General features: G+C 35.7%; 1 protein-coding gene across 4 annotated transcripts in view; it reads left to right on the top strand.

Moving 5' to 3' along the window:
• Positions 1-24,925, top strand: part of EPHA6 (EPH receptor A6) — a gene marked incomplete at both ends in the record, with an annotated part of 853,969 nt that overhangs the window by 705,672 nt on the left and 123,372 nt on the right. For all 4 annotated transcript variants that reach the window (XM_079704141.1, XM_079704139.1, XM_079704140.1 and 1 more), the window contains 2 exons: positions 1,598-1,727; positions 17,286-17,343. In XM_079704141.1, the coding sequence (XP_079560267.1) occupies positions 1,598-1,727; positions 17,286-17,343 (188 nt within the window). The remainder of the gene's footprint in view (positions 1-1,597; positions 1,728-17,285; positions 17,344-24,925) is intronic.

Here is a 24,925-nt window from a genome sequence, read left to right as displayed (position 1 = left end):
TATGTTAACTTTATGCTCAGTGATAAATATCCCATGTAGTAACAAAAGAGTAATTAATTTCACTGTTCATGGAAAGTTACCTCAGAGCACTTTCTGGCTTACATTTGGCATTTTTGCCACACATCTGAATGTTTAAGGGACTCCAGCTCTGCTGGGCCATTTTACTAAAGTCCCGTAAAATATACAACAAAACCAGTTTATTCACAGTATAAGACACTCTTTCTATGCTTTCTTTAATCCATGCACAATATATAGGCCTCACCCATGAAAACATTCATTGTAACTTTGCTCTTTCATAAAAACATCTCTAAAGATCTAATAAATGCTGCTTTTTCTTTAGCAACAACTTTCTCCATAGAAGCAAGATATAGACAGTATGGTATACCACATCCCTTTAGTCCTGGTCAAAGTTCAAAGAAAAATCCAATTTAACTTATTTTAGATGCAAAATTTGTGTCAAAGTACAGAGCAAAGTCTTTTAAAAAATACAGGACTTGCTAAATTTGAACCGGGTCTCTACATATGAAAACTGCTGTGCCTGATGGGGGTTTCAGAGGTCTCGAATGAGATGCATTTCTTACAACTCTCAGTGTAACTTGCTTTTAGGGTATTATTGTGATTTAAACTTAGATATACTATATCAATTACCAGTGCTGCCCATGCACTAATATTGCATGTATATTACATTTTCTTCTGAATGATTTTAGTATCTTTCAGGTCATTGAGGCACCAAAATATAATGCCACTATTCCAAAGTGCTAAGTTTCTAACTCGTATTCAGGGGATCTCAGTCTCCCATATAGGAAATGACTCATTTATTTTTAATCTGTAGTGGAAAGACTTTGTACTGGGAGTCCACCAGCTATGTGATATCACTTCCCCCACTCAGTTTGCTAGTCTGTAAAACGTGGATTTTTTTGACTGGATGATCTCTAAAGTCCTTTTCAGCTCTGATATTCTTTTATGCTGTGATTCATTATATTATTTTATGGATAAGCATCCAAGTAGTTTACTTTTTTTTTTGCTTCTCTCTCAATAGCCTTCTTAAAAGTGAAAAAGTATGTGGTTCTACCTTTGCAAACTCTCATGTCTTGTCCCTAATAGAAAAGTGAAGCAAATTAAGAAATGTGTATGTTGTTTTTCTTACCACTATTTCAAAAACATGTGTAATTACTGTGTGGTATAGAAGCTTTCCTCATTTTAAGTTCTCTTACTGATACACCTAAAGTAAATCACTGCTTCTTCTAGTGTAGCACAAATCCCAGATCCTATCGTGGCTATTTTCTGGGTATCTTTAGCTCATGTAGAGATGAATTCTGTATAGATTCTGTCAAATGTAGATTTAGAAATTTCATCTTAGCATTCTGATGCTTCTAAACCCTCTTTAATTGTAACTAGTTAAGAGTAACTTTCTTTTCAGAAAACTAGGTTTATTTCTTAAATTTGTGAATAAAAATGCATTCCATTCCTTTTAATTTCATAGCTTCCTTGTAAGGTTTGATTTCTTTATTGATTATCGATTTGTTCCAATTAAATGATCAACAACTTTTCCACAAAGAATACTTTTTGATTAATGTCCATTTTTATCTCTTAAAAGGATCCTTCCCGGCCATTGGGGTGGAAACGTTTTGCCCCAGCTTCCTGAGGGCAGGGTTTTTAAATAGCCTCCAGGCCCCGCATCCAGTGCCAGGGAGAGGATCTTTGCCCCCCAGGATTCCTGCTGGTAGGTATTTCAGGTGAAGTTTTCTGCCACCGTATACAGCAGTAGGACTGTGCTTACAATTGACAGAACAATACAGAAATAAATATTTCTAAAATATATTGTTGAACAGAAATGCAAGCGACTTTTTAAAATGCAGGAACCACATTTGTGATACCTAATGCTCTGAAAATAATATAAAGGAAGTAGAAGAAGGATCTATAAACTGAGCACCCAATCAGCAGAGTGCTGCCTCTTCTAGGAAAGTTTTTTCATAAATAAAAACTAGAGACCAGGTCCCAAATTTGTAACTCAAGAATAAAACAGGGATGAATTTAAGCCACTTTACCACTTGGAACTGGCTAGAAAAAAGAATTTAAAACTGAGTGTTATTAACTGCAAAAGTAATTTTATATCTGAGTAAGTTTACAGAGATTTAAAGTTCCATTTCACTAAAGAAAAATTATTTGAAAAAAGGCCAGAAAGTAGCAAATTTGGAAGAAATTTTTGAGAAAGAAAATTAACATGCAGTTTTCCCTAAGAATATCAATCTGACCAAAGCCATATTTTATCAATGAGGAAAAACAAAATATAGGATATTGAGCATTTTAAAATGAAATTTCAAAGTTTAGTAAATCACTTTGTATATTATCCTTGGTATTATTATAATCATAAATTATTTTACTCTTGTCATTTTGTAAAATATCCAGCTGCCTTCCTCCCTGGTACCTGAGGCATGCAAATCCAGTTTATATTTTATATGTGTTTAGCAAGATGGAATTAGGATATTGATTCTTGGAGTTTTTATCATAATTCTTGTGTTTCTTATCACAGTTAATACTTATGCTACACATTGTGGTAATGACACCAATATTTTCAGGAGGGCTGGCCCAGACAGCAGAATAATGGAAACATTTGAAAAACTAAGAAATACAATGGAAACAAAATCCCATCATGCACATTTCTTGTTTTTCTTAGAAAAATTATTCCATCAAAGCCTAAAATTATTACACTGACATTTTTCTTTTGCCTTTCAGTTACCCTTGCCTACTTAGTTATAACATACAAAAAGTGACAACCATAAATATGCTTTAGTGTCATTTGGTTTTATCTTTGGCTAATTACTAAAGTGGTTGCAGACTTTGTAGCCAGCAATGCCACTGATAAGTAGGAATGAAAATTATATGAAATAAAAATTAGCAATTTTAATTCTAATGAGTGTTATGCCACCTTTTTTCTCCCTAGGAAAAAAAATGGTGTCAGTTGCACACGAATTTTATTGTTGGTGGTAGTAGTGATGGTGGTGTTGCAAAATATTGGAAATAAAAATCTATATAGGGCTTCCCTGGTGGCGCAGTGGTTGAGAGTCCGCCTGCCGATGCAGGGGACACGGGTTCATGCCCCGGTCCAGGAAGATCCCACATGCCGCGGAACGGCTGGGCCCGTGAGCCATGGCCGCTGAGCCTGCGCGTCCAGAGCCTGTGCTCCGCAACGGGAGAGGCCACAACAGTGAGAGGCCCGCGTACCGCAAAAAAAAAAAAAAAATCTATATAAACTGAGCTCTCAGAGTTAACTGCAAATATAAAAATATAGCATTCATGTCTATTAATATTTCAGTGACTAGAATTGAAGAGATGAACAGACGATTTGTAGTTTAATGACAAACTTAACTCTTAATGACAAATCTTGGTAGATTTAGGTACATTTGGCAGAAATGACATTACAAATCAGTAGTGACTTGAATTATTCAACATCACTGGTAAAAATGACAATGCTTGTCATTTAGCCACTGAGCCTGATAGAAGTAAGATGGTGTTTCTATAACAGACACAAAACAAGTTTCCCGAGAGGGATCTAAAAGAACATCTAGTGCCCTCTTCTTCTAGGCTTTAAGCCAGATTTGCCTCCAACCTTCATGGGAGAGAAAACCCAGTTCAGTTTCCATGACTTAAGTACAAATCAGGTGTAAAGCAATTGCTTCATAAAACATGTATAGATCTAAACTTGTTCCCTCAAACTGAAATTAACTCAACTCACTTTTTCTGGCTTATATCACTTTGATAAGTGATCCCTGTACACTTTCTCTGGTACTTTTCAGTAATCACTGCTATGATTTCTAAGGTAATTTTATCTTCTTCCATTCAACTATAGCTTATTTCCCAAGAATTCTCTTTATATTTTGTATAAAGAGGAATGAAGCAATGATATGAGAAGTTTTTATTATTTCATATTAAAAAAAAAAAAACCCTGAAGTATTTCTTTGCCATCTAATAGCTGAGTGACTCTTCAGGTTTAGAACATCAATTTAAGGGCAGAAAGCACTTCCTTCCTTGACCTGTATCATGGTACCTTAAAAAACTGGCCAAAGGTTGATGCCTACTGGACAGAAATTAATTTGCTTTCTACCAATTGTTTATATGTTACAGTACTTTTAGGGTCTCATAAGACATTTGCTATGTCATTCAAGGAATCACAAAATCTGTTCTAATGATGGTGCTAATTTAGTTCCCAGTTACTTCCTTAATCAAATTTAAATGAGATACATGATTATGTCTTATATAAAATAGTTTCTTTGCATTCATGTCACACTGTGCTATCAAGGAGCAATATTTTTGCAGTATGTTTTTTTTTTTTTTTTTTTTTTTTGGTGTGCGGGGCTCTCACTGTTGTGGCCTCTTCCGTTGCGGAGCACAGGCTCCGGACGCGCAGGCTCAGCGGCCATGGCTCACGGGCCCAGCCGCTCCATGGCATGTGGGATCTTCCCAGACTGGGGCACGAACCTGTGTCCCCTGCATCGGCAGATGGACTCTCAACCACTGCGCCACCAGGGAAGCCCCCTGCAGTATGTATTTTTACACTAAGTGCAATAATAAGAGAATCACTGAATCATGAGAACCAGAAAGCAGACAAGCCTGAAATCAGTATTTATGTAATGGTTGTCAATTATTTATATGACCTTTTACATTTCTAGAAAGGTCATAGTAAAGGGTTATTATTCTTAGTTTCAAATAGAGAAAAATACCAGGAAGTAATTGGCTGAAAGTTGAATAGCAAGTATATTCATATATTTATTGCAATGCTTTTCCAATAGTAGTCATCCAATGAAGTAGGAAAATCTCAGGAGAGAGAAGGCAGGAAGAGTGGGGAGGGGAGCTGAGAGAAGCAAAGAGGATGGAGAAAGAAAGGAGAAATTAGAAAGATATAAATGAAATTGTATTTTTTGAATCAAACTCTTCTCCATTGTATTCTTCCCTATTAAAATCAAATTCTACCTCCTTGAATTAATGTCCCTCTTGGAAATATGTTATCAGGTATATACCCTAAAATAAGCTTGCTCTCTTTGCTCCATCTAGTTATTTCTTTGATTTATTTCTATAATCAAACAGTATTTGAAAGTGGGTAGAACATTTTATATGCCATAGAGTATTGATTATACATAGGGTCTTAGACTGATGACTTATCTTATGACACCTTTGCCTTTACACATTTAGTGGCTTACATGCTTACCATAAACAAAGAAAATCAGAGTAATAAAGGCATTGAGAAACAGAATTATGCACTGATAATGATGGTATAATAATATATGGAAGTTGCACTGGTCCAGTCTTCCCTGTTACTTGACAGCAATAACTATCTGACATCATGTGATATCTTAAATTTACATAAGATCCAAACATTACAATGTGTCTTGAAAACTAGACTTATTTATAAAATATAAAGGCATATTCATTATACTCAGAAAGTAACATCTTAGGTTGAGTATGATTAGATCAAAAATTCTACCTTACATTTTTCTAGCAGTTTTCTGTCAGTTGTGGAAGACTTGATAATATTTTTCATTACTGAAGTAATTCATATGTATAGACTAGATTTTAGGCCAAACTCAGATATATGCCTTAAACTAAGAAGCTTTTTCAATTATAAGCAAAGCCTACAAAGGAGAAGACATAGGAGACAGGCAGCATGTGGGATATAGAAATAGATAAATTCTAAAAATAAAAATCAATGTTGAAGGTCTTCCTAATACGTCCTTTGTGGTTAGTCTTGGAAGCTCTTTAATTGTTGAGGGGATGTTCTTCTGAAACACCATCTTGGTTTGTCTACCTATGCTTTCAATATAATGCTATATATAAAACACCTCTTTTGACATTTTTACCTGAGCTGCTCTCTGTTGCATGCCATGTGTGAGGTTCGAGGTAAATGGCAAAGATGGGGTAAATAGCTCTCTTCACCTTCTTGCTTTGTCAATTTTGTGAGACTTCCTCACTGCTTACTCTGAATCGGTTTAAAAAATAAATGTGAACACATGGGGACTCAAAAATCAGATTTGCAATTACTAGGTATATGATTAATAGTAATGTTTAATATTATTTATTTATTTTTACCTTTGCAAAGAGATTTGAATGAGCCTTATACTCAAGTAGCCAGACTTTTTCATATCCTCACTACTGTCCCCCTGACTAGTAATGTTAAGATATGAATTCACAACCCAGTTTTCTATAAACCAGTAACAGATCCAACTAGGCCATTTCTATAGCAAAGGAGTTACAGTTCTAAGCCAATATTAAAATGTCTTCAAAGTCTATTAACAATGATTATCAGTATTTTCCTTTCCATATTTCATGTGAAATCCTATCTGATATGGAGTCTGGGCAAATATTGCATGCACTATTATCCAGTCAAAAATTTTTTTATTGAGAAGGCATATAGTTTAGATATTAGAAATAAGCCAGGAAAAATAAGTAAGGTTGAAGCTGCAGAGAATCTAGGATCTAGTGAGTATAATATTATCAGATCTTGATGCATATAGAGGACTGCAGAAAAGCAATAATGCAAATACATAAGACTGGATGGCAGACTTTGAAGGAATATACAATGAGTTAAGGAAAACTAACATGAACTCAGTTTGCCAAGGGAAATCAACAGTGGAAAAGTATATACCTTTTAAATACAATCAAACTGCAGTTCAGAAAAATCAAAGTAAACCATTTCATTTCTTTGTATGTTCAGGCATCCTAAAAGAAAAGCCAGTAACTTTGTTTTCAATCTACAATTGGGCGTTTCAAAATTAATCACTTTTGACAACATTTCTGCTGCTAAAGTTTTCCTGAGGATGATTATTCTTTTTATAATTTTCTGTAGTATATATGGCAATTTGCTTTATATTAGCTTTAACAAATACTGTTGTAATAAATATACATAAAAGATAAGATTGTGGTTTACTTTTTAAGTAAGAGGTCTTCAGAGAAAAAAAAAGACTCTTCTTTAATTGAAGGGTGTATATTTTATATATTTCTGCAGCTGAAAATGTTGCCAATTACCCTGAATAAGATGTGTGTAAATGAGTGTTTTTGTGTGTACCTGCTTAAACCAAAAGCTAATTATAATACGAATAGGATAAACTGCATTAAATGTGCGAAGTAAGATCCTGAATAAATGATTCAAAATGTAAACTGTGGTGAAAAGAGAAAACTTCATCTCAATTCTTAACTCCTGGTTTCTTTATTCCTTGCCATGTGTGTGATTTCAAGCCCCAGTAGGCCCTACCCAATACTCATCTGCACAGTTGTGTCTCCTGGAGAACTCTTCTCCTTGAAAGTTTGTTCAGCTGCAGACTTCAGAAGGAAATCCTGTAAACTGCAACTATTTGAAAACTAGGGTAGGGACTCTGAAGCAGGGTCAGACAGAAACCCAAGATTATTCTATTTCAGGCCTGTGGAAAGGCATAGAGAAGAGACGGTCACTGATAAAATGACAAAGGGAACACACCCAGCCAACAGAAGCACGAGGAAAGTGACATGAGTGACTGTATTTCTAGTTATACACCCATAAACAACCCCCTTCAAGTATTTGCAACACTGTTATTGCTAGGTTAATGTTACTTAAAAACACTTTGGGGCATATATTGGTAGATTCCAAAACCAGTGCAAGAAGGGCTAGCCGGGTAACATTAAGATTGTGTTCGGTCTGCTTCCTCTGTTGCTTAAAAGTCAGTGAATTCCAAAGAGCATGCACGTCATCTTTTGGTTCTTTGGCTTACTTGAGGAGAAATACACAAGAGGTTAGAAAAGATTTAAAACCTAAATTTAAGACAACTTGAAGATATCATTTGGAAAAAGAAAAGTCAGGATGGGAACACATACAAAATGAAGGTGTAATTTGAACCTTCAAGTATTATTCAGTTTATAAAAACTTTAATCTGTTGCAGGGTCTATGAGTTTAAGGGCTCCTATGGACCCACGGTCATGATGTTGTGGTACAGGTCAAAGACTCAGATTCCTTATGGATTATACTTTGTTTCTTGGCTAAAAATAACATAGACTCTCTTTTCCAAGAAAATGTACATATGATCATATAAATAAATGTTTGTATACAATTTCAGGAGGTCTCTGGACACCCTGAAGTCCATCAATGAAGAATTTCAGATTATTAAAAACTCAGTGTTCTATATATAAAGTTATGTTTTAAGACATCGTGAACAGCAGCATCTTTATGTAAGACTGAGTGCATTTAAAAGAAAAAAAGAAACAAAGCAGCAGGATGCATTTGATATCAAGCTCTCGAACATTTGCAGAGAATTTCTATTTGTTTCCTACCAGAAAGACATAAAAAAATCTTAAAAGAGGCTTTAAGTAATCTCCAGATTCTTTTTACTAGTTCTTTTTACTTTCCTATTTTCAGATTCCATAAATAGTTTTAGCCTTTGACTTTCGCTCTTCTTTCTTATTCGCATAAATGTTTCTTTTATCTAAAGATCATTTCAGTAAGTTTGAATCTTAAAAATCCAGACTTTATATATATGACAATTTAAATTCTCAGTTGAGAACATATATCTACCCACTAGGGACATTCATGTTTTATTATTACAAATTATACCATCTATTTTGGTCCTATTCAAAGAAACTATCAACACTTTCAAAAGATTCATCCAGGAGCCATTTTCTTCTCCCAAAGAAAAATTCTGAAAAACTTTACACAGCTTGCTAAAGCTTAGTCTCCATGTGAGTCAGTATTTAATCTTTGTGTTGGTTGGAATTGTTGTGTTGGTGTGTTTTCACCTTACTGGAAAACATGATAAGAAACTGAGCTGCTTAAATGCCTCTTGCTCTTTCATAGGGCAGCATGCTTGCCCTTCTGGGCTGCTGGGCCACTTAAGAACATAAGAAAGGTGGGGAAAGACCATACCTGTTGTAAAACACATCTCATCTCAGCATTCATTCTTTTGCATTGTAGGACAAAGCACAGAGGAAGTTGCCCTGTGGCACAATGTTAACTTTTCATATTTCTATTCACAGAGGTCTTACAGAAAGTGTATTTAGCAAAATAGAACATTAAAAAAAAAAGTTAAATCCTTTGTAAGAATTGCAGAAAAGATTCAAAAATAAGTAGTAACTTTCCTGGGGGGCGGGGAAAAGAAAAGTAGTTGGTAGTTTAATTTACATCATATGTATGATTTATTTAACAATGTTTTCTCCATTATAATTAAAATCTCACCATAAATAACCTATGCAGTTAGGATTAAATATATCCTGTCCAGAGGGTTGTTTGATTTTTAAATTTTCTGTTGATTTTCTTTTGATTAATGAATAATACAAAAGACCAAAAGGCTGAATATTTGATCATTTAGGTAATCACAACACACTTTTGAAGGCAGAAGTAAAGCACAACATTTGAAACGCTACTGGAAAATATGACACTTTCTTCCCAAAGCTTCAGGACTCTTTCTGAAAACATTCCTTTGTATAGGAAACTTAAGATCATTATCATAAACTGATGTTTAAGAGATGGGGAAAGCAAAATCTAAAGGCTATTCTAGCAAGTTTCCTTAGCACACATTTCCTGTTTATATAGATGATCATAAGGCTTTATGGAGCTTTAAAATCCTAGAACTTCTCAAGGACAAAACATCTTTGGCAGCAACACAATGCCCAGTCCATAATGGCTTTCCAAGATGTGTTTCTAAGATGAGGCACAGAGATTTGGGATAATGCTTCATGTACTCTAAATTACTAATGGAGACCCAAGTATTATCTGGGGATAAGACAAGATGGACAAGCATTCAGACTCTGGAGCCAGATTGCCTGGCTTCAAGCCCTGGTTCTGCCAATCGCCCAGTGTGTATCCTTGGACAAGTTCCTTAAACTCTCAGTACATCCATAATCTTATCTGTTAAATTGAACTAGTGACTATACTCACCACAGGGGCTGGTGTGAGGATTAAATGAGTTAACACATGTAAAGCCCTTAGAACAATGTCTGGCACACTGAAAAACTTATTTTTTAAGTCAATTATTATTACATATGTGCTGATTTAGATGTAGTATCTATTTTTTAATTACCCACACAAAAACTTTTCACAGATAGAAACCAAGAACAAAAGCGGCATAAAATTATTTATTTGACATGCAGTTTAATGTGGTTTTGAAAAACTTAGCACATATTTCCTGTTTCATGTTTATGTTTTGAACATTTCAGAGTATTTCAAGTCATGAGAATTCTCTGATATGTTCATTATTCATTGCTACCTAGTGGTAATTAAACTATAGATTATCATATAATCAATTATTTCTTTCATAATAACGAAATCTAAAAGTCATAAATCAACTAATTTCAATGCATGTGCTTTTAATTTGATCATTATCACATTACTTTTATACATGTGGATGTAATAAAAAATCAAGAAAGCCATTCTTAAAAGCTCACATGTTATTAAAATTTTGCAATATGGTTAGTGTCTTATGTTGAAAACCACAGTCTAACATCAGGCGTCTTTGACAGTAACTTTCATTGCCAACAAGACACTTATAGCTAAAGAGAAATCTTTTTGCCCGTATGTAATTTCCAGTAGGAAAAGTACAGTACTGAATATTACTGAAGTTAATTGATACAGATGGTATGCCACTGCTTTCTGGAACTGTCGGGAAAATTATGTTTCATTTCTTTAGCCTCTTATCTTAGATTTACTCTAAAAGAAATCTAGAAGTGCCACTGTTTTCATAAATGCAAATCAACCCTCCTAATTTCTGCTCAACTGTTTTATCACAGAATAAAATAATTTATTCTTCAGCATTAATCCAAGGTTATTTGGCTCACTTCTGAATTTAAGAAGCAAAATAAAGAAGAGAAAGCATGGAACCAAATTAACAATAATTAGTATATAGATTTAGGGGGTTTCAAATAGTTCTAAGGTTAAAATCAATTCGAGAGTAACTTACCTAAGGTATATTGGTAGAGGTCCAAATTTGTAAATAGAGTACAGAAGACACAAGATGGCTTTTTAGATAGGAATAAGAATCTACTTCCTACAGAAGCTATTTCTAAGAAACTCTATATTATAGTATGGTATTTAAAGTAAGAAAATAGCCGTTTTGATTATTTTACTCTAGGAAAAACCATCTTGTTCTTTAAAGCAACTTCAAACCTGTTGATTTCGGGTGTAAAGAATTTAAGTGGACCTTTGAGACAGGAAAATTCCTAAATATATTGATCTTAGTCATTTTCAGTAATGAACCTTCTTCACTCTGAAAAACACTTCTTAACTTAGGATTCAACATCTAGTCAGTAAGGTAAGATATAATACATTTACTCATTCGTTCTTTAAGCTATTATTGGGTGGTTTGATGTTTATAGTATTAGGTACTATTCTCTGTGTTGTAAACTCATTATCTCATTTAATCCCACACCTCACTCAATGGAGAAGGTGGATTAACACCTCCTCCACAGTGACTTAATCTATCTCATGAGATGGGGGAGGTATTATTATTATGTAAAAATATACAAATGAGGAATGTATATAGTATACAAATGAGGAGACTGAAGCAGTGAGGTAAGTGAGTTATGAAAGGTCGCTTGCCCAAAGTGGAAGAGTCTTCAATAGCATGCTATCTGACTCTAATCCCACATCTTCTAACTACACTGTGCTGAGCACACAAGACGCAAGGCAATAAACCATCCCAATTTGCCTGGGACACAAGGATTTCAGTGATAAAACCAGGAATTAACTGTATCATATAAAACATGTAAATAGCAGTTATTTTTACTTTGCCATAAGATATAAAAAGAATATGTCAATGCCAAAGTACAATAAAATATGGAAAGGATCCATTTTTATAAAACTTTTTTTCTACATAGTGAACAATTGTAATAAGAAGGGGGAAGCAGATAACTACGCCCAAAAGGAAAGAAAGTAAAGGTACACCAACATTTTTGAGTGGCAACTATTGCCAGACTCTGTGTCAATTATACGTTTTTTCATCTACTCCTTTGAAAAATCATATATAGTATGTAATATTATCCTCATTTTATAGATGCAAAAACTGAAAGAGCTAAAATAACTTGCCCAAGATCATGCAGGTAGCATAGCTAGAATTGGAATTGTTTTTTTCCCTCAAAACCATATATTTTATACTACAAGTAATTTAGGATTAAAGTCTATTGATTTGCCATTCTGTTATTTCAGTAACTCTGCTCTAGGGCTAGAATTATCCTTAGAAAACATCTTTATTTGTGTGTTCCTTCTGGCATTCCAGTCAAAAATAATTAAATTGAGTACCTCCTCTGTGCCTCACTCTGTGCTATATGTAGCTAGTAAAGAATTAAGCACCAGTCCTGACCTCAGCAACATTTTAAAGTGGAAGGCAGACAGCTTTGTAGTTAGTATCAATGCCATACCTAATAAGTGTTATACAATTGTTTAAGATGTAAATGGAAGAAAAAGTAAACCATCAAGTCATCCTAAAACAAAAAGTGATTCACGGGAGAATTGACCGTGGAGATGGTATTTATGTTCCTTTTTTATATGTAAGTATATGATTTTACCAAATGAAGACAGTGAGAAGGCAGTCTTCCAAAGAGAAGAGGAAGGTCCAAGTTAAGTCGTACTTAGGGAATTATGAGTCCCCTAGAGAATTTGAAAAACAGGAGGTGGGGAACTGAGGCTGTAAAAGATGACATGGAAACAAAGGTAGAGGAAAGATTGTGAAGGAATGTAATTGCCAAGCAGTTTAGACCTTAATCCTGAAGAAAACAATACAATATGTAAAGCAGTCTTTAAAGGAGGGATGAGACATTAGTCCTTTATAGTAATTGTTTACTTATTTCTATTCCCCTTTCCACTATACACTCCACGAGAGCAGGATCTTGTATTGATTGAGGACGTTTCTCCAGAAACCAGAAGAGTACTTGATGCATAGTAGGCATTTAAATATGTATATCTGCTATATCACTGAATGTTTAAAATAATGATTATACAAGCATTAACAGGTACAACCAGTAAACGATTATTGTAATACGTCAAGAGAAAACAAAGGCAGAATGTGGACAGTGATAATAGGTTTTGTATAAAATCAGCACCACTTAACAACTTATGGACTAATAAGGGTTTGATTAAGTGGGAAATCCAGTATTACAATAGGGTTTCAAACCTGGATGGATGGTGGTGTCTTAAACGAAACAGAAATAGAGGAGGAAAAGAAGGTTCAAGGGAAATCTTTTTAAGTTTGTATTTGAATTCACTGAGACTAAGATTCATTTGGGACATGATCTGATAATCATCAGGCAACAGTGTTAAGAGGAAAGCAATCCTCCAATTTTAGTTCTTGTGAATAAAAATAATTATTTAATATATAAATTTGTTCAAATTTGTGTCATCCATATCTCTTGAATGCCTTAGAGGGATAAGAAAACTATATCATTTATTATGAAATCCATTTGAGATTATAATTATAATTCACTATCAGTACAGCAGAAACAGGGAGTAGAAATAAATAACTGGCTCAAAAAGTCCTGAATTACAACTTGGGAGGAAGGAAATACAGGCAACCTGTCAATCCAAATTATTACCATAAATTTTGTTACCTATTAGACAAAATATAGACGTGTTATAACATTAAATAAACTAGATTGATTTAAATCTGTAATAGAGTTTTGCAGTTGTTGAGATTTGTTTGGATTCTTGATATTACTGACTACACATTAGAAATTGCCAAACTGACACAAAACACTACATCCAGCACAAACTCACTACTTACATGAAAATGTTGAATCTGTAACCTCCTTTCAGAGTCTTCTCTGAGGCCAAAAAAAGGTGGGCACTGTTTCACTCACAAAATATTTTCCCCAGAATTTCCCTGGAACATTTAAAGAATACCTCTCTTTTGTTTCCTTTAACAACAACACAAGAATAGCCTTATCGTTATCTGTTTTCTCAATACCTATATCAAAATCATCATAAGTATTGAGAAGCTGCAAATCTGAAAAAGATTCATTTGTTAATAGTCTATAAAAGTCCCAGTGAAAGAAAATTATTGTTCTCTATAACAGAAAAAGATGATATGGCATTTTGTGATTCATTGCGTTCAGAATGTAAGTGATTTCTTATTGAGTCTTGATTCTAATGCAGTTTAAAATATCCATAACAATATTTGGGCTATTCATGAAGGAAAACCAAAGAACTTCACTTTTTGTGTGACTTGTAAAAGTATTTGTGAAGATCTCTTCAACTGATGAGGCTTCTAAAAAAGATCTGGGGATTTTGAGACTTGACTAACATTTACGAATCCTGGAGCTTGTCCATTGACTCCAGTATAATGCAAATACTAAGCTAATCCTGTGACATGAGGCACTTAGGGTAACTGGCTAAAACTGCAAAAATGGAAATAAGCTGAAATATTTTGAAAATATAAGAAAAAGAGAATCACATCCAAATGTATTTTCTAAGAGCAAAAATGGAATATATAATTTTTACATATTTAAAAATAACACAGAAAAAGCACTGTTACCAATGGACTTCTCACACCTAACCACATATTTGAAGAATATCATCCTAACTTTCATAATTTCCCTCATACCTATCTACTTTCTTGATTATAAAATGTAATCATGGACTGTAAGCTTGTAATCTTCACAGTGCACCTAACTTCCCTGTAGAAAACCACTAGGAAACAAATTACAGGTTAGATACCAGCGATATTCCAAAAAAAAAAAACTCCTTAGTTTAATAACACTTGCTTTCAAATGATGCTACTGAACAAAATACAAAAGACTCAGAGCTCAGGTGTGAAACTTTTAATTTACAAGAAACCTGGGGAGTCTTCCTTTGACTGTTTACTATCTTTAATGAGAAGATAAAACTTGTCACTGATGAATTTTAAGATTGTATAAAGTATATCCCAAGGAGATTCAGATAGCACTAATTTCAAAGTACTTTGTATTCACATAGATTAGAATCTTGCTGAAGTACTTCAGTGTTACTCTCTTAGGAATTGTGAAACTGATGAGAAAGACCAACTTGTTTCTATGAAGCACCTACTCTGCTCAGCTCTATGGGAGATGACCTTGAGAAACCCAGTGAATGGGGATACAGAGCATCTGTGGGAAGATGAGGGAAAAAACAACCTAATACAAAACCAGGCACACATTTCATAATGCAGACAATAGATGTGATGGGAGTGCAACCATAGGAAATGGCTGTGGGAGGCTTTCATGGTGGAGGTGCAGTGTATAAATTCTAGGGAGATGTGAGTGTGATTAGGGAAAGAAGCAAGTTGCGAGATAATCCTGGCAGGGGAATACCAAAAGGAAAGGCATAAGGAGACAGGATTGAATAAGTATAGGTGATAATGACAATTGATGAGGCAGTAGATGATAAGGTCAGGAGAGAAGAGGTCCATCACTGGAGAGGATTGCCTAACAGTATGGGCCTCAGAGTTCTGATCTATAAATCATGTCTGAGAGGCACCTTTGGCATAAAGGTTAAGAGCTTAAACTCTGAGACAGACTGCTTGATATGGCCACTTAGTAGCTATTTGATTGGGGGCAAGTAGTTTAATTTACTATGCCTCAATTTCTCTATCTTTGTAACAGGGATAATAATAGTATTCCTAGGGAATGTCAGGGGTTTTTAAAATATATTTTTATTTATTTTAAAATACATTTTTAGAAAACTAAATATGTTTCTCTGACAGCAATGGTCAAGATAGATTAAAGAGGTGTGATTATGAAAGAACCTGGGCAGTCATCGTAATAACCCAAATTTTCCCCTTAACATCCATAATCCATGATCATTCAAACTGGAATAGTGGACTCATAATTTTTATTTTTCCCTACCTTGCTAACCAAGCATTTGCATCAAGCTCCTGTCTCCAAGCTCTCTGAAACCCATGGCCAAATAAAAGATTTCATGACAAACTTTCAGATTTAAAACCCGGATCTTCTAGATCCCTGCCTACATTAGTGCTGACAGTTCATTTGACCTCAATATTTTCTGATATAGTTTTTTCTTATCTGTATTTGGGTGAAATTAATGACTTTTAGGAACATTATAGAAATTTGCCAAAATGGAAAACTTCTTTGGGTTCTAATTCTATGCATGATAAATTGGGAACTTTATTGCTACATTTAACCTTTACCACATCTTTCTTTAAAATACAGATTCAAGTGTAAAATCTAGTATTTGCAGACGTTGTACTAATTTGTTCCAGTCACCCTTTGTAACCCTCAAGGCTTTGGGTTCATAAAAGGGACATGAATTACAATATGAGATCTAATATTTCCATCATTGGTACACTTAATTTCTTTCCAGATCTTCTTTGTGCTCATGAGGGAAAACTCTGTGCACAGTGCAGATTGAATTGCTAAAATTTCCAATGAGAAGTGAGAAATATAGAAGTATAAAGTAAATATGTCATACATGTTTATTTCAGGTAAATATCATTTTCCCTCCCTAAAATGACTTTATCTTTTAAACTCGGGCAATTGAGCAGAACAAATAGATTCTTTTCTTTGAAACAAATCAGTTACTTATGTCAAATATTCTACCTAATAGAGGTGTATTGGGAACTGTAACAATTGCAAGTAGATATGATAAAAAAGAAATAAATGATGTTCAGTTTCTGATTTTAGCTTCTGCACTAGACTATGAAATCAGAAGTTACTTATTTTTCATGTACTGCCATCATTGTTCTGTTGATCTAATCTATGTCCAATAAAGAGATGATCAAGAACTACTACAGGTCCCACCCACTTTGTAGCATTCATCAATCTACTGATGTTTTTCTACTTAAAAGCTCTTAAAAGTAGACTATGATTGATGGTTTATAATTTCTTAGAGAGAATTCATGAATTTCTCCTTTCTGCTTTGCCTTAGGAACATTTCAGAAATGCCCAGTCTAATGTAATTCAGCCATAATAACTGCATCACTGGAGGAGAAGTACCACAACTGCCAAAGCAGCTACAGTAACTGCTTAAACCCTGACTTTAGCTTGTTGATTGCCTTTTAAGGAAAAGCTCAGGACAAAAAGAACATAATCTGAACAAGTGATTGCAGGGCTTTAGAAAAGGAAATGCTTAATTACTTAGTAATTCATATTGCAATTCATGTTCTTTTTATGAACTCAAAGGAAATAATGCTATAAAGAAATGGAGAAATGTGTATGTTTAATGTGTTTATAGAAGCGTGTTGGAAAATGAAGTTCCTATTAATAAAATACAAATAATTTAGCTGCCACAGCTGGAAATCTCTAACTGAAGGACATATTTCTGTAATTGCTGTAATTCTTATGTGTTCTCTTGCTCTCTTTGCAGGCAGACCAGTAATGATTGTGGTGGAATATATGGAGAATGGATCCCTAGACTCCTTTTTACGGGTGAGGTGTTCTTTTCTGATGGCATTTAAATAAGCTATTCTGAGTTCTAGATTTAAAACATTTATCATAAATTAATTTTTGCATAATGTTATTCATGGATTTTTCCATGAAGAATAGCAGGATTTTCTCTAGGGTGTGTTTCTCTGATACTGTGATACATTAGAGTGTTACTAAGAGGATGGGGGGAATATATACACATGATAATATAATTGATTTCTCCTATAAATTCACTTGCCATATTAATATATACATATTTCAAATGATGTTATAAAGAAAGAGATTAAGTGAAATTCAGTAGCTTCACATAGCCTGTGTGAAGCAACTGAGTTTCATTTTGCTTTATCACATTTAACTATTTAGTAGGATATTTTATGCATTATCTATAATGCTGAACCCTTTAAATTGATGTATATTTACCAATAATGACTCAAGTTCATAGCAGAAAATGGATTTTATCAGTTTTGTCCTTCTTAAGTTCATTGGCTGACTATTTAGAAAACAAAAAGAGAAAGAATGAAACTCTGGCTGAGATTTGTTTTAGAACAAAAATTTTTAAAGCACTCTTTTTAAGTGACTTATCCTTGAAAGTATGGTGTATACAAAAACCATTTGTTTTATATAATGGTACAGAATAACACAGCTGAGAAGGTACCATGAATTTATAATTCAAAATGTGTTTATAATATTTTTAACATTTAAAAAGCCAATATATGCTACAAAAATATTCATTGATATTGGAAAAAACAGAAATATTAAAAAAGTCACTGGAGTATTTTGCATCCCCAGCAGAGGTCACATATGTGCATGTCACTGTATTCCTTAATATATATTTACCTACAGAGACATAGCCAATTTTCTTATAAAATGACTGGACTTTTGCTATTTGAAATGTGTTATATGTTTTTCTTCATTTTTTATGGGAATAAACAATCTCAAGCATTCTTTCTTCACTACATTTTTTGCTTAGTGTTATTTGGACAAGTTCTGTGTGCATCTTACCTCTCTCCCTTGATCTCATTTTCATTTATTTTTCTTGATTCCATGCCCTCTTCTTCCAACTGCTCTCAATATTAGCAGTGATAATATATTTATACCACGACTGGACTTGATGTCCAGATTCAATGCCAGAAGCTGAATTCAGCAAAATTGTCGAGTTATTATCGAGCAGTACTCTTCACAGAATGCATACCCTCAACCAAGTATGCTCTGTAAGGCAAAATGAAATTCATAGGTGTTTAGGGACGTGAACTATTTGTTCTTTTCTGTAGCCATTCTCAGAATGTTATTTTATAGCTTGTATCCATTTCTCCTGTAAATGTGCTAAATTACTTTAGGATAATTTTTCAGGACCACCTATGGTACTTGAAATGCATATATACTTATGCCCTTCCATTATGTTTAATCAGAAACTAATTTTTATCAGATACATATCAAAATGACTTATTATCTAATGGCGCTTCAGATAGGATTTTTTATCTACTATATCCTAGAGCTGAATATAATGGCAAATAATGTAACAGACACTCATTTAAATTGCTGCTGAAAAATGGATCAAATGACTGCCACAAGCAAATTAGGAGAGAAATGTTAGCTTCAGAGATACTTTTTATCCTGCTGAAACATCAATCAATTAAAACATGTTATAAAGAAAAGATAATATGTTATAAGTAAAATATTTACTTACAAACATGCTACTACATGTTTATAAGTGGTATGTTTCATGATCTAAGATTTAAAAACTAATATTTTTCAGCTCTTATGCACCATGTAGGTTAGACACAATACAATCTGGGAAAGAATAAATGTTCAAATAATGGTGGCTACCACTACTAATACTACGAGAATCTTAACATATATTATCTCAGTTCATCTTGGCTCTGCCACTTACTGGCTGTGTGACCCTGTGACTTGAGCAAGTGACTAACTTCTCTGTGCCTCTGTTTACTCATCTATAAAGTGGGAGTATTAACTGTATCCACCTCATACAATTGTTATAAGGATTGAGTTGATTATTGTAAAGCATATAGAATAATGCCTGACACATTGTAAAGGGTGGAGCGAGGATTGAAACTCAAGTCTCTGAATCCAAAAGCCATGTTCTCATACACTTTGAATTCTATCTTTTTATTAAATTACTTATGACTTCTTATAAGTCCACTACCATCTCCCCATGGGGTCTTGGGTCCCCTCCTCACATAGAATTTCTGTTAAAATAAAAATCATATGAGTGGGATAAAAAAACATAGGGCGGGCTTCCCTGGTGGCGCAGTGGTTGAGAGTCCGCCTGCCGATGCAGGGGACACGGGTTCGTGCCCCGGTCTGGGAGGATCCCACATGCCGCGGAGCAGCTGGGCCCGTGAGCCATGGCCGCTGAGCCTGCGCGTCCGGAGCCTGTGCTCCGCAACGGGAGAGGCCACAGCAGTGAGAGGCCCGCGTACCACAAAAAAAAAAAACAAAAAAAAACAAAAAAAAAAAAAAAAAAAAAAAAAACATAGGGCCAATACTCCCTTTTTACTCTTCTATAGGATTCTTACTTTCTTTGTAATCATATCTCTTATACCCCAGAAGCTCAAAGTGCTTTATAAACTTTAGGTCAATAGCAGATATTCAACTCCCCAAGGCAAGCAGAAATAAAATATATAAATATATATATATATCCCACAGATTCTGAAAAGCGAAGTCATTTTTCAAACTACTGCTTTAGAATTTGATAATCGCAGCTTCTGTTAGCACAGAGAGGAGGAAGTGGCTAAGTGCACGGCACAGTAGGGGAGCCATCCATGGCTCATTAATAGCGTTCTGTGCTTACTGGAGCTGGAAAGGATTTCCCTCGGTCTCCCACACTACTTGAAAATCACTTCAATTCACTGTTTTATATGACGGAGTGGTAGCAAACGAAGTACAAGATTACAGTCTAGTGCCAGCAGCAGTGGCTGGCTGGCTGTGATATTGCACCAAATTCATAAATCTACTGTTTGGATCCTTGCGGACATTCCTCCAGATATGTATTAGCAGGGAGAGTGTGGTGTGGTTAAGTAAGTATGTTTGTGTGTATGTGTGTGTATATGTGCACGTACGTGTGGAAAAGGGGAGTGGGTAGGTACATAAGTATGTATGTGTTTTAAATTTTAAAATAAAATGCAACCTGACTTAGCAAGCAGAGCATCAGCCTAACTGCCCAGAAGGTATGGCCTCACTGATGTGCAGGTTTTCCTAACTTTTCCAAGGAAATACACTAGTGTGAATGAATGCAGTCTTGACCATTATCCCTGTACAGTCTCTCTCCATCTATACATATGGATTTCATAAACAGTTTTTGTAGCGGCACTTACCTGGCAACTGCTTATCCCTAAATCTTTGGACCTCCATTTTTATAGCAATATTAACTAGCAATCCAAATAAAAATAGTTATAAATTACTTTAAAAATTCAAGATATCATGTGTCAAGCACAAACAATTTATTCCTTTATTTTATAACATTTGTTGAATGTGGATTTGTTTATTATATCACAAAACTCAGTTATACAAAGATACAACACCACTGGTTTCAGTTCAAGAGGGTATATTGTGTTCATGCTGCAGCATCCTGCTCCCATCTCCAAACCTTTGACATAAGAGAAAAAGATATACATACATTACTTATAAAGCACAATCACATAAGCAAGCGAGAAAGTGTCATCCAGAAATAATAAGAAGAAAAAAGTTGGAGAAATTAGTAAAAACAAAAAGCAAACAATCAGATTGTATAAGGAAACTGCCAACAGAATCAGATTGAGTAAGGAAACCATAGCCAAAAACACACTCAGGGAAGGATGTTTGAGAGCAAGAGGAATATGTGGAAGATAGTGCTACCAACTGAAATAAAGATATAGGGGAGGAAAAGGATGGGCCGGTAATTGGGAGAAAATGATGAGTTTAATTTGGGTCTTGTTACCTTTGAGATGCCTATGGAACATGCGGTGAAAGTGTCCAGACAAAATTAGAAAGATATATCTGAAACTCAACAGGAAAATCTTGACTAAAGTTAAAGATTTGGGAGTCGGTAGAATAAAAGTGCTTATTAAACCCAAACCATGATATTTTCCAGGAAGAAATGTTAGACAAAGGAAAGGAGTTGAACAAGGTTGGAACTCTGTGGCATACCAACCTGAGGAAGCAGCATGGATGGCATCTCCATCCATGAGAGGTGAAAGACAAGCAAGGGGGGAGAGGAGGCCATGGCATCCCAAACCTAAGAGAATAGAGCATTTCAGGCAGGAGCAAACAAGCAATTGTATTAAGTGCAGCAGAGAAATTCTGGAAGACAGAGACTATGACATCTATATGATATCTATGACTAAGGCAGAGACTAGACATCTATGGCATTTAGCACTTAAGAGGCCCTCCAAGATCTCAACAAGAGCAGTGTTAATGGATTGGTCCCAGGCAGAAGCCAGACTGTAGAGGGCAAAATGAGACTGAAATATAAATAGAATTGACAGGTGGAGATCAATTTTTAGGGGAAAAGTGGGTGAGATGGCAAGGCAAGAGATAAATCAGATGCTAGTAGACCAAAAGAAAAATCAAGGGTATTTTTTTTTTTTTTTTTGGTACGCGGGCCTCTCACTGTTGTGGCCTCTCCCGTTGCGGAGCACAGGCTCCGGATGCGCAGGCTCAGCAGCCATGGCTCACGGGCCCAGCCGCTCCGCGGCATATGGGATCCTCCCAGACCGGGGCATGAACCCGTATCCCCTGCATCGGCAGGCGGACTCTCAACCACTGCGCCACCAGGGAGGCCCAAGGGTATTTTTTAAGATAGAAAACAATTTAGACAATTTATACACTGAGGGCTAGGAAATAAAGAAAATACTGTTAAACGGGTAAGGCAAAATATCTCAGGAGATGGGAAGGTACAAAATCAAGGACCCTGGTGAAGGATTAACTTTGAGTAGCAGAAGCCTCCACATTTTCCAAGACTTGAAGGAGCTGTGTGTTATGGATCTAGAGGGATTTATGAGGAACATGCATTAAATTTAAGAAAATGATACCTCATGCTATTGTATTTCTATGCGAAGTAGGAGGAAAGTTTATGTGGGAGTTTGAGGACAAATCTTCATTGAAGGTGAATGCTTAGAGTAATTGCTGAAGTTAAAAAGATAAATTGCTGATGAGAAAAAAAAAACAAACAAAAAAAAAACAGGACCATCAGGATCAGGTTCTACTCCAAGAACACAGATTTTTCAGGACCCCTGCAAGGGTAACCAGCTAAAAATCTTTACCAAGGCTTTTAATGATAGGAAATGTAAGTGGCCAGGAAGAGGATCTTCTGGACTGCTGGCCCAATGATTTGTATTTGTTACAGGCCCTCTTCCTCCACTCCTGCCAGTCCCCATCTTTGGTCCTAGAGAAAACAAAATGATTAACTAGTTCTGCTGACTTCCAGGTGATGCTGGAGAACATGAGTGTTTTGGCAGTGGTGTGCATACTTCTGTGATTTCCTGCAGGAACAATTGACCGCTCCCCTCCCCTCCGCAATGTAAGACTGGAGATAAAAGAGGCTATTGTTTGTAGAACAGGTACAATAGAACAAGAATACTACAGGGGAATTGGGATGGTAGTTCAAGTAAGCAACCAGTGAAGCCAGGTTAGACAAAGGAGGCAATAAAGAGGCTGTTAGACTAGAAATAAAGAGGCCGTTAGGCTGTTATGGGCTGGAAGTCTTTATTAGGTAGAAGAGCAAGTATAGCTGTGTATGAAGGTGGGAGAGCTAAGGAAAAGAACGTGGCCAGAAAGTAGGATATTGGCAGTGGTTTGTTAGAGCCAGATCATACCAGCTTGTAAGAGATGATGATTAAATAGTCAGGAATCTGGGGAGCTGGTTGTTAAATGGGTAGTCGCTTGAAATTGGCCATGATGGGAGTATTTACAGCACAGAAATTGGCAAATACTACACATCAGAGCTTGTTTGCTTTATTTTATTTTTTTATTTTTTATTTTTTGCGGTACGCGGGCCTCTCACTGCTGTGGCCTCTCCCATCGCAGAGCACAGGCTCCAGACACGCAGGCTCAGTGACCATGACTCACGGGCCCAGCTGCTCCACGGCATGTGGGATCTTCCCGGACCGGGGCACGAACCCATGTCCCCTGCATCGGCAGGCAGACTCTCAACCACTGCACCACCAGGGAAGCCCCACTTTATTTTTCTTCAGAGAGTCAGTTTACCAACACCTTAGACTGACATTTAGGATTTCTGAAGTGAGGTAATTTCAGGGATGACAGTTTCCAGGTGTGGTCTAGGAGTCAGTAGCTAAAGTAAAAACAAAGATGAGTATCTTTAATTAAGTAATGTAGCTAACATTTATGTGTGCTCTCTCTGAGTCAGGCATTATTCCAATCCCATGCCTTAAGCATGGTAAGCACTAGGTAAGCACCTAATGCTTACAACCACATTGTGAGGTAGGTGTTACTATTATCCCCTCTTTACCAATGAGGAAGCTGATGCAAAGCAAATTAGTTAACTGGCCCAGTGTTAAACGGCTGATAAATTATTCATCATTCATTTATTTTTTTGCACAAATATTTGTTGACAAACTATAGTAGGCCAGGCACTATTCTGGAGCTTGGAATATAGAAGCAATCAAAATAGAAATTAGAAATCAGTGGGAAGAGAAATAAAGGATTCAACAAAATATATGGTACATCAGATAGTAGAGAAGAATAAAACAGAAGTAGAAGTGGAAGTGAGATTGGGTTTCGATATTAAGTTGAGTGGACAGGGAAGGTCTCACTGAAAAGTGGCATGTGAGTAAAGATGGGAAGAAGGTGAGGGAACAAACCAAGTGGGTACCAGGGGGAAAATAATCCAGAGAGTAAAAACAGAAAGTACCAGTGCCCTGAAGTGGGAGCATTTTATACCTGTAGAACAGCAAAGTAAGTCTTTATGCTCAATGACTATATGCTTGTTTTTCCTAGGTCAGTGCTAAGCCATGCCTATTATCTCTTCATAATTATTAATAATGACCCTTTTACTCTGCAGTAGGGATGATAAAATACAGCAATAACCCTATCATTATGGCTAGAATGGAGTATGCAAGGGGAAGGACAGTAGGAGCTGAAGTCAGAGAGTGGGTGGAGGCAGAAAGGGGATCAAACCTTAGAGGGGAATGGTTCTCAACCTTGGCTTCACATTATAATCATTCAATTTAGAGAGCTTTTAACAATCCCAGGTTCCAGACTGCACCCCAGATGAATTAAAACAGAATTAAAGCAGAATTTCTTCGGGCGGGACACATGCATCAATATTTATTAAAAGTTCCCTCATTTGAGCCCAATATGCATCCAGGTTGGAAAACCACTGAGATAGGATCTTGTAGGCCACTAAAATGACTTTGAATTTTCTTTGGGTAAGACAGAAAGCCATTGTAGGGTTTGGAGGAGAGGCACAACATAATCTGATTATGTTTTAAAAGGATTGCTCTGGTTGTTGTATTGAGAAGAGACTGTAGTGAGGTACAGATGGATGCAGGGAAATCAGGAGGCTTTTGCAATAATCCAGGTAAGGAGATGATGGTGGCTTAGATTAAGATAGTTGCGGTTGAGCTGA

Source organism: Hyperoodon ampullatus, assembly GCF_949752795.1.
Source record: "Hyperoodon ampullatus genome assembly, chromosome: 5".
In the NCBI taxonomy this organism is placed as follows: domain Eukaryota; kingdom Metazoa; phylum Chordata; class Mammalia; order Artiodactyla; family Ziphiidae; genus Hyperoodon; species Hyperoodon ampullatus.
The sequence above is the reverse complement of the archived record's forward strand: the minus strand, read 5'-3'. Positions and strand labels throughout refer to the sequence as shown.